General features: G+C 40.0%; 1 protein-coding gene across 1 annotated transcript; it reads left to right on the top strand.

Moving 5' to 3' along the window:
* The first annotated feature begins 4,468 nt into the window (after window positions 1–4,468).
* Window positions 4,469–10,794, top strand: TMEM128 (transmembrane protein 128). Its single transcript, XM_086464547.1, has 5 exons — window positions 4,469–4,595; window positions 5,841–5,982; window positions 7,735–7,896; window positions 9,056–9,164; window positions 10,731–10,794. Exons 1-4 carry the CDS (start codon window positions 4,469–4,471, stop codon window positions 9,153–9,155), a joined length of 531 nt encoding a protein of 176 aa, XP_086320673.1. The 3' UTR covers window positions 9,156–9,164; window positions 10,731–10,794.
* The last annotated feature ends 61 nt before the right edge of the window (window positions 10,795–10,855 follow it).

The following is a 10,855-nucleotide window of genomic DNA, read 5'->3' as shown; positions in this document are numbered from 1 at the left end:
TTGAAGATCCAAGCTGGAATGGACAGAGAAGTCGTACTCTTAATGCTGATTACAGCAAAGGATGAAAGTCAAGCATTGAAGCTACCTAACATTTTAAATCAGGACAACCGAGGGTGTTGAAACGGTCTTCCATCAAACAGATACTTCAGATTAAAGTAATGTTCTGGATCAGCTACTTTTTAGTAATTTGCAGACAACTTTTGAGGTGAAGAATAACACACCTAGGTAAACTAAATGACATTATGTGGTGCATTCTTTTGTTCTCTTAGATGTCCTCTTCACCTTTTTAACTGCTTTTATCTTTTCCGCTTTCTTTTCCTTCATGAAGTTCAAATGCTTGCATGCTTATATATAGTGCATTCTTGGTTTCAAACACGCTGTTACATGTATTGTTTCCTTCCAAAAGGCTCAATTCAGGGCTGCACTGTAATTTAATACTCGCAAGAGAATTCAACTTCAGTTCAATAGTTTGTATATGTACCACATTCAGAGTTGGCTGAGTTTTAAGCTTCGGTTGTTTTTCAGATCTGCATTAGGTTATTCATACAAAATGCTCTTAAGTCCTCTGCTGATTTTTTCCATTGTACTCAATTTTAAAAAAGAGTGCTAGATGAAAGCAAGAGAACTGCAGTACTATTTGAAGGCCTTTTTCTTACCTAGATTAGTTAGACAATGTATTTACTTTTTCACTCGGTGCAAGAGGTGATATGCAATGCTTTAGTCAAAGAACAACATTCAGAAAGGATTGAGAATCTCTACCCATCAATCCTTCTGCTCCTGATAATGGAAGATAAGCAGCAGATTACTACTCACTTTATTATTACTTAGTTCATGAACAGAAAGCACAGAGTATATTGCACAGTCATTCCTCAAAATGAAGAATATGCCTACCCTGTAGCCAACCTCCTTCAGCTAAAAATGAACATGAGAGAGGAGCCAGCCCTACTTAGATAAGAAATGAAGAAAATTCCAATCAGATCTTTTGTGAATAGATAACATTTGGGCTGTTGACTTCTGTAATGGGGAAAAAGTCACAAATATTTGCTAGAATACTAGAAAACTAATTTGACTTTTGAAAAGTAAGAATTTAACTGGGAAGCCTAATTCTAAAATTTACGTGTATGCAGTCAAGGCACATCAAAAGCTACCACTTGTGTGTGTCGTTGAGAGTTACGTGCAAATCAGCATAAAATCAACTAATCAGTAAATAGCACATATTCAGCAAGCCACAAGAAAATTAATTTCAAAATAGACAACTAGATTGCAAACTTAATCTTTCACTTGTAATTGCAAAACCTGAATACTTAAAGACATTAAATAACTTACAATGCATTATTTTCTATTTAAAAGAAAAGAATGTGAAGGTGTTGAAGTCAGTATCTGAAACTGTGGGAAGAACTCACGTTATGTGCGAGACCAGGAATACAGTTAACAAAAAAATTGCTGCAACCTCTACCCTTTGTACATTCCCTTCACAGAATCTTCAAATTCACAAATTCATTTCACAGACTGTTAACTAAATTTATCAGATCAAGTACCACATTTTAAAATACTTCCTAACACTTCTGCAGGGATTCTTAAACTTTTAACTTGCAAGAATTAATTATCCATAACAGGCCCGATGTTTAGATGCTTTGTTAATTATGATGTTAATTTTGTAACAGTCTCAGTTCAGCTTCTGATTGCTATCTACCCTCTAACAGATTAATAATTTCTAAATCAGAGAAGCTCTGTGAAAAGATCACAGAAAACATCGCAGTTCTACAAGCACTGAACATGAGCGGCCTCGGACAAGGTCAACAGTGAGTCAGGGAAGGGCAGCTCTTATTTCAGCTCTTTACACAATACCTACTCTGTAGGCAAACAGGAGTCTTCAGTTTAACAACACTAACAGATCTTAACCTTTTCAAGCATACATATTTATTTAGTCGCTGTGTTTAAATCAAAGATATTTCCTATGAATAGCTTTTGCAAAGAAAGTACATGAAGATTTCCTTTGTTTCATATTTGAATCACCAGCATGAAAGTGAAGGCTAAGGTAATCATTTCACTCAAAGGAAATAAACCAAAGAAACCCCTATGTCATCGCTAAGAAAGCAGAGCTCGGAGGCTCCCACGAGCTGTTAACTTCAAAATAGTCAACCGAACCAAATAAAAATTAATCACTGTAGTCACTAAGGGCTATGAAGTGGTTGGCCTTTACAGGAGACATGTTCGAAGGCTTGGAAAACAGTTTCTACTCACTATGACATGGCTCAGAGATGTAAATGAAGGTTCAGCTTTCTGCAGAGAAAAAAAATACTAAAAAATCATTCCATTCTTTTATCTTTAGGCTGAATTTACTCAAAACTCAATGCACAGCAATAAAGAATAACCAGAACTCTTGCTTCCCTTGCTCATCTATAAAACAGACAATAGGATATTTAGGAAAATATAGTTATTTTTTCCTGATAAATTACTGTTAGCAGCCCCTCTGCTGAAAAGAGAACATCTACAGGTACACTGTACAACACAAGCTATCTACATACCAGGTTACCTGACAAATGAAGAGCCAGTGCTACTTTTCTTCTAACTGTAGAATGCACAGATTAAGTGAAATTCTCCATTACTTCAGCACCTTCAATTCAAACTAAATGCAAGAAACAGTTGTGATAATACCTTGGAAAAAACTTAAGTCTTATGCACTTTTGGAATTCATCATTACACCAGTTAAAACCGATGTAAGTCTACTGAGTTAAACCTGCTGTAACACTGTATGAATTAGGTTAAACATGCAGAAGATCTATTACTTTATTAATACTTATGCCAGTTTTTTTCCCATCTATTTCAAAGGGCTTTTGATAAGGTCACTAGTTTCCCAACAGGCTTAGAACTGCTTAAAAACAGCGCAGGTCAGAGCAACTCTAGCTTGTACCCTAATTAGTTTCTACCAGGTAGCTTCTACCCTTAGGATGGCCCGACATTTTTTAAGGTTTACTGATAAAATACATAATTATTTATCCATAGCCTACATTCCATTCTTTTAGTTTTTCCTGTTTTTTTTTCAACACAAAACTAGAGGAAGTGTCTGCAAGGCTTTCATGTTGAAAAATGCTGCACAATATGCAAAGAATGCACATGTAAGTGAAAATTTGACGTATTTCTCATACTCGCTGTTTTCACACAAAAAAGCTTGCTTTCTAAAAGCAAACGTATAACCAGGTTATTAAACATGTTTTTGAACTTTAATCTATACACAGCTAGAAGGAGCACAAATTTGATTTTGGTAAGTAAAACCCACATACTAATATTAATTTTTTTCTTCAATCTACCTTATAAAATCTGAGCTTTTATTGACTATTTCTACATTTAATTACACAGTAAAGAAAAGTTAACCCTAACAGGTGCCGTATTGGAGGGTAATTCCATTCTGCAGTCAGTGGCATTTTTGCCTTAGTGGAGACATTATGCCACACGTGATTTTGTCTAAGAAAGCACAGGATTTGTAAGCACCACACACATCATCTAATTAGCCTAATAAATCATTACTATTAGAAACAAATTTCAATTTTAAAAGTAATGTTACTTACTCAATGAACACACCTCAAAAGACACAGTACATATATTCACAGTATTCTTGTAACAACCAGACCTATGATCAATCTGTCATTATAATTTAGTAGTTCTGAGTTTGTCCATGAGCATAACGCAGAAAGCAGCATTAATCTACTCAAGGTTCTGTTTGCAGAAACATGCTGATATGACTTATTAGTTATGCAGAAAATTAAGCTACAGAGCTGAAACAAACTATTTTACCATTTTCTTGGTTATTTAACTTTTATCTAGTTTGTCTTGTAACTAGTATTTTCAGTTACGAGTTGCAGTATCCAGCGTTACAGGGTTCCTATGGTTCTTGAAACCTCTTAGAGCTTCGTATTCAAGTCCTGTTCCATCTAAAACACTGCTCTGTGTCACGAAAATCGAGATTCTCCCAACATCCTAACATCCGTCCCCAAGAGTGTCTAGTTTGCAAAAGACGACAAGCAAAGTATTTATACGCTCCCCTTTTTTCTTAATTATTTTGACAAAACACACCTCACTTCTGCACCTGGATTCGCACCACGCCGTTCGCTATTTCCAGCGGGGATTTGTGCGGCTCATGACACTGTTGATGTACAACCTACAGCTGGGCCGCGAAGGCCCCCCCCGATGTAGCCGAGCTCCGCCGGCGCCCAGTGCCCGGCGCCCTCCGCCCCGCTCCCGCCCCGGCGCCCGGGCACCAGCCGGTCGGATTTGCCGTCCCACCCACCACGGGCTCGGCGAGGTGATGTGACCAGCAGCACCGGCGCTCGGCCCCGAACGAGCCCGCCGCGGCCGCCCTGCCGCCTCCCTCGGCCCCCGCGCACCGGGCCGCCGCCTCTCCGCCCCGCGGCCGTCACGGCCGCCGCGCTTCCCGCCCCGCCCGGCGTCACTGCCGGAGCGGCCCAAGATGGAGGCCGGCGGCGGCGGTGGCGGCGGGGCCCCGCTCCCGAGGCTCAGGCGCCCTTTGCGGCGAGGGGCAGAGCCCCGCGACCCGCTGCTGCCGCAGCCGCCGTGCGGGGCCGGCGGGACGGCCGGTGGGTGGTGCGGGGGGCGCGGAGCTGCCCCCGGCAGAGGAGCGGAGCCGGGCTCTGCTGGGCGGCGTGTGAAGGGAATGCCCGGGCGGGGAGAGGCGGCGAGCAGCGCCCGCCGCAGCGCTGCCCCCCGCGGCGGGAGCGGGGGAAGGGGACGGGCCTTGCTGGCGGCGGGAGCGAGGGGCTCCCCGGTGAACGGGCGCGGTGCCCTCCCGGTGGGATGGTGGCTGCGGGCAGCCAGCAGCACCTTCCCTCGGGTGTCCGGCCGTGCCAGCGAGTTGGGTGCGAGAAGGGGACGTGAGCTGTCTCAAAGACGTGCAGCCGCGGATTTCTTGGTGGGGATGAAGTGCTTAGATGCCCCAGACCCAAGCCGTAGTACATGAGGAAGAATCTGGGAAATAATAATTAAAAAGGTGCCTGTAAACTCCAGCAGAGCGGCTCGTCCTCTCAGCTGGTGGGGATGTGGAGCAGCCAGGGTACGTTACGCTGCTGGAGGCACGCAGGCCACCAGTAACTTCCAGTGACAAAAGTTCACAGTATGAAACCTCAAAGGCGCCTCTGACACCTTTCTTTGACAGGGTGTATGAGCGTGTTAGTTGGTTCCTGTCCTGCATAAAAACAGGCTTTCAAATCTGCTTGCTCTGCTTTGCTTTCTCTAAAACGGTATATGGTGATGAGGGGAAAAAAGATACTTTTCTGCATAATGATAGTTTTAGTCTGTCTGCTGAAGGGATGTGGCGTGAATCAAGGTAGCTCCAGAAACTGAAATTGAAAATCTTGAGAAGTAACTGCAGTTAGGTACAAGAAAATTATTTATGTCTGAAATCGGTTTGCAAATATTAAAATTAATAAAAAAGGATACAAATAAATTAGTAATTCAGAATACCAACCTGATTTTCTATATGTTAGATTAATAAAAATGCTTTATTATCACCAAAAGGTTTTTAATTGGTTAAATCACCCTTTCATAATCTAGACAACTGCTAATTTCTGAAAAAGGTACACACAGTGTGTGCTGATTGTTACTGCTTTTATCGTTTTATCAAAGGGTACCTTGCTTTGTTTTATTTCAGGAAATGTGCAGAACTTTTTAGAATACTTCCTCTGTAATACGAAGTGTATTATACAGAGTATAATAATCTCCAAATATAAATGAATTAAAAGGATAAAGCATCATGTTTTACGTAACTATAATCATACTCCATTTAATGACTGGCTTTAGTGCTATAATTATGTTCTTATTTACAGAAGAGTCTACAGCTGTAGAGAAGAAGAGGAAGCCTCTTACCAGACTGAATATTCATTCTGCATTCTGGATTTTGGCATCGATTGCTGTGACATACTACTTTGATTTTTTTAAAACTGTTAAAGAAACTATTCAAGCAGATAGGTAAGGTACCTTTTCTTACAAAGAAAGTCAGGTTTTCATCTTACAATCACATTCAGTTTTAAATCTTGGATAAACAAGATCTACAATAGGAATAGAGAGAGCAGGGACTGTTCAGCCTGGAAAAGAGAAGGCTCAGGGGGTCTCATCTATGTACATCAATACCTGAAGGGAGGGAGGGTGCACGGAGGACAGAGCCCGGCTTATTTCAGACCAGAGTCAATGGGCACAAACTGAAACACAGGAGGTTCCCTCTGAATGTCAGGAAATGATTTTTTACCTGTGAGGGTGACCAAGCACTGGCACAGGTTGCCCAGGCAGGTTGTGGAGTCTCCATCCTTGGAGATACTCAAAAGCCATCTGGACATGGTCCTGGGCAACAAGCCCTAGGTGACCCTGCTCGAGGAGGGGGAGGGGAGTTGGACCAGATGACCACCTAAGTTGTTATTATTAAACTAATTTTTAAGTAAATACAATGCTTGAAATTTTGCTATAATTATTTTTTTTTTCTTTAGACTCTACTGAGCCATCTGTGTACATGCAAAATTATTCTAATTTTAGCAGGATGTTTTAATACTGTACCTTCAAGTTTACACTTAAGTACAAGAAATTGCTGCCTGTTTTGTTGAAAGTATTGCAGTTTTGATTTTATTTTAATCAAAAAAAGCTGAAATTAATCTTTAAACATCAAAATGAAGTTTATTTCTCTAGAAGTTCTTTAGACTTCTTTGAGTACACCAGTGAAAGATCAGTGAAATAGTTTCTATTTCTATTCTATTTCTTTTATATTAAGTTATTTTCAGTGGGACTGATAGATGTTAAATATTTTTAGGTAGCTTCACCTGGAAGTACGTTTAAAACTCTGTCGTTGTCATTATTGTGTTAGTACATGGAAGCTGAACAGGGCCTCGCTCTGTGCTGTGAGGTGCTCTGGAGCTGCTCTTCCAGGATACACCCTACATCCAGTTGGCTATGAATATAAACTAGTGACTCCAGGATGAGATCAAGGTTTTGGGTAGCCTCATCTGCTACAGTGTCCGCCTGCATTGCAGGTGCACCAGGGGAACTGCTCTCTTAATGCAGATTTCTTAATTGGTGCTACTGAGGTACCAAAATAGCGTGTGATATTTGCTGTACCATACCAGAGCAAACGTTACCCAAGTAGTTGATTACCATTTGTAATTTAGTAATCAAACTATGGTAATAAGCATTCACTTTTAAAAAATGTTATTTGCTAAATACATACTCAGATAAGTATAAGATTTCATTAAAGCGCACCTTCCTCCCAAGTTGTCTTACCCATCTTACTCTTAAAATACTTCCTCAAAGAGGCTAAAAAGGGCATCTTCCTAAATAATCACATACCCTGCGTTTTCTTGATTCTGAGTTTGAAATCCTGGATTTCTCTATGGTTCTTCAACTGCTATAAAGAAAACTCTTCATGCTTCTTGTCTGTTAAATTTCAGAGTCCATAAACTTGAAACCTTGTTAAAGCTTTCTGCAAGTTTGCAGTGGAGCCTGTTTTACCTCATTACTGACAAAGTATTTTTGGTGTGGTAGTGTAGTAGGTCACTGACAAGGTCTGCATTGCATTTCCAAAATATTTGAGGGAAAAATAAATGGACAGGAATATTGCATTGCAAAATTAAACTCCTTTAGCTAAGTATACTAGACAGCTTTAGAAGGGCGAGAAGTGTATGAAGATTGATGTGCAAACTGCAGTGTGACTGTGCTTAACATGCTTTCCCCCCCCAGCTGGTGGTTTGCCTCTGGCAGTTGTTTATTGGCTGCGTGTTTATCTGTTGCCTTTTATTGCATCCTGTATCTTGAGTGGTATTGTGGAATTGAGGACTACGATGCACGGTATCCAGCACTGATACCTATCACAACAGCTACATTTATTGCAGCAGCAGTTTGGTAAGTTCAAACGCTCTGTACAAACTTCTGCTAAACCTGTGTTAATAGGCTCATTTTATAAAAAGTATAATTTCCTTAATTCTGCTAAGTGTATTGGTGACAATACCTGTTCTATGTAGCATAATTTCTTCCACTTTCAGCATTCACCCACAAAGCAAGAGTTGTAACTATTAAAAACTCTGTGTTAAATGTACTTGTAGATGTACTGAAAATTTGTGGGAAAGCTGAAGTCCTTAGCTTTGTTAGTGTAAATTGCTCACCTCTGACAACTAGTTGTGAGGTTTACAAATTAAGACACAGGTGTATTCTCTAGCTGAGAGAAAAGGATGCCTGATCAGTTTCTAGGACAGAGTTCTTCGTTATCACACAATCTATAAATAGCAAACATAGACTGAAATTTATACTTCTGACTATTATAGGAGCTTTAAGGGTTTATATCTTGTCAGAAATGGTACTTTTAGTAAGAGCTACTTTATTCATGAGGTTATAGGAGTCATAATTGAGCAAATGTGCATGTGAATGAAAAAATTATATATGCGTGTGCCTGTATCTTTATTTGCTGTCTGCGTGAAAGCTGGTTCTCTCTTTTTAGATTCAGGTGTATCTGAATAACGTCAGTATTTGTTGCAATAATGGGGAAAAAAAAAGGAAGACTGAAGAAGAGAAAAGTTCCCTATAGTTTAGAATTAGTCAAATCTATAATCTTTAACTCTGTTGTAAAATAAGTTGGGTTTCTCCCTTTCTCTTCAGTTAAGTCAAGTCTGCTTGGCTGGAAGTACAAAGTAAGACTTTTCTCAGCTGCCATCTATGCCCATGGAAAAACCAAGAGTCATTAATTTTCAGGTGCTTCATATGCAGAGATTCTGAAAGTAAAAGTATCTTTGCCCTTGATGGGACTGACTGGTCTTGCTTAGTGTAAAATCTGCAGCAGCTACTGAAGTTCTAGGATGAATTGTCAGTAAATAAACAGTAAACTACAACTACCAATTTAATAAGTAGGTGCTGGGATCTTTTCACTTTGTTTTCATAAAGAAACAAGTATTTTTCCAGGTCGAGCAATTTAAAACTTATTTCCTCTTGTGCCATGTTTTCTTTGTGTGGCTGGTATTTCCGTAATATGACAATTGAACTTACCAAAAACTTCCTGTTTTATTCCCAGTTTCAACATTGCCTTGTGGCCTGTCTGGTCGTTTATGACACCCTTGTTGCTCTTCATACAGTTTATGGGTATTGTGATGCTTGTGTCACTCCTGGGATAAATCCTTCAGGTAAATAATTTAGTTGCTTACGCACATAAAAATATTTGTTGCATGAACTGCTTTGTTAGACATTTAAGGATGGTAAGACCATTTAAGGATTCCTTCTCTATGTTTTGTGTATACTGTTAGAATATTGACATTTTGTGACACATAGAGTTACCAGAGAACATGCGAGTATCCTAAGGGGAGGAATGTCATGTTTCTCTTCTCTAAGGTTCTCTTCTAGACAGTGAAAAGCAGTGGTTAGTGAGAACAGATGGTTTTGGGGAGTACAGGCCAACTACCTGCAGCTTTTACTCTGACTGAGAAAACTTCTTAGTGAAGTTGCTTGGCCTGTTAGCAAAGGGGAGAAGCTATTAACATCCATAGGCAACTGTCTCCTCTTTTTTGTAATTTTTTAAAAATTCAAATTCCTTATCTTATCTTTGTCTTTAAGTATGCTGTTTTCCTTTTCTGTGATGAACAGTCCAGATCAACCTGCAATCTGGAAAACTGTCAGATAAGTAATTTGTTCTTCCTAAAAAACAGCCTTTCAAAAGCAAAACCGGATATCTTGTTGACTTGAAAAATTCATTCTCAGTAACTGCCACGTTGAAAAGGCATTCTTGCATCTTTTGTCAGGATATGCTATTCACATGAATCCTGTGGAACTGAAAAAGCTCAAGGAAGGCATCAAAGGCCGCTCAGCAACTAGGGTCAGGGGTGTCCCCTGTATCACAGGCAGCTACATCATCCAGTGAAGTGACTCCTTCAGCAGGTCGTGTTTGCTGTACTTCTCAGTGGGATGTGGGGAAGCCTGTTTGGTTTTCCTTGCCATCACAAATCCTTTCCAGTGAGGTCCCCCAGCATTTTTATGAGTGCAGCAAGAAGAACAGGACCGTGCTGGATTTTGAGTGTAGCCTCCTGTAGCGCTGGAGTTGCGGGCAGAAAACATTTAGTGGCTGGGACAGTGAAACACCGCTTTTGTTCGCACAAACAATCTGACAGTAGTGTTGCATTTTTCCCCCTAGTTTCTAGATTTCAAGAAATCTGATTTTTTTTAAGGAGGTAATTAACTTAGGTCGTACTCAAACAACACCTATAGACTTCTGAAATCTACCATACTTACTTCAGAACCTCTTTATTATGGGAGCTTCAGTCACCCTGGTTAAAGCAAACTTCTTCAAATCACGTTTGTCCTGTCATTAGCTATGTTCTGTCTGAGCGCTGGAAGGATCTGGAGAAAGGACGCATTTTAGAACTGGTCGTATCAACAGACTAAAACAGCCATTCTGTGTTAATTTGTACTTGGAAAGTAGGAAGTACAAGTGAATTACAGACATCCTGAGCGGCTGAACCTTATGAAAACATTCCAGTATTCTTTATGAACAGCCAAGTAAATTCTGTTACATAGAATTTATTAATTCTGTATTAGGTGAAATAATTATTGGCCTAATAATTAGGGCCAGAATATTACTCGGTGATGCAAAATCATTAACTAATCAATATCGAATTACTACAAGATACAGCTTGTGCAGTGTCTATAACCTTACAGCGTTTTTGTTAAAGTTGGATTTGTTTTCTTTTTTCTTTCAGCTTCACATCAAGGACTCAAGTAAATGTTATCCTGCAAAGTGGATGTCACTCTTGTTACATTCCAGTACTTTTTATTACTTCCAGTACTGCTTGTGTGCTCTAACTGGTACCGTAACTCGTAGACT

The sequence above is a fragment of the Leptosomus discolor genome, chromosome 4 (genome assembly GCF_034619465.1).
Source record: "Leptosomus discolor isolate bLepDis1 chromosome 4, bLepDis1.hap2, whole genome shotgun sequence".
NCBI lineage: Eukaryota > Metazoa > Chordata > Aves > Leptosomiformes > Leptosomidae > Leptosomus > Leptosomus discolor.
The sequence above is the reverse complement of the archived record's forward strand: the minus strand, read 5'-3'. Positions and strand labels throughout refer to the sequence as shown.

Excerpts from the sequence above, each read along its gene's own strand:
- TMEM128 (XM_086464547.1), top strand. The coding sequence starts at position 4,469 with ATGGAGGCCGGCGGCGGCGGTGGCGGCGGGGCCCCGCTCCCGAGGCTC. Across the intron at positions 4,596-5,840 it reads CGGGGCCGGCGGGACGGCCG|AAGAGTCTACAGCTGTAGAG; the intron begins GTGGGTGGTGCG and ends TCTTATTTACAG. Across the intron at positions 7,897-9,055 it reads TTTATTGCAGCAGCAGTTTG|TTTCAACATTGCCTTGTGGC; the intron begins GTAAGTTCAAAC and ends TTTTATTCCCAG.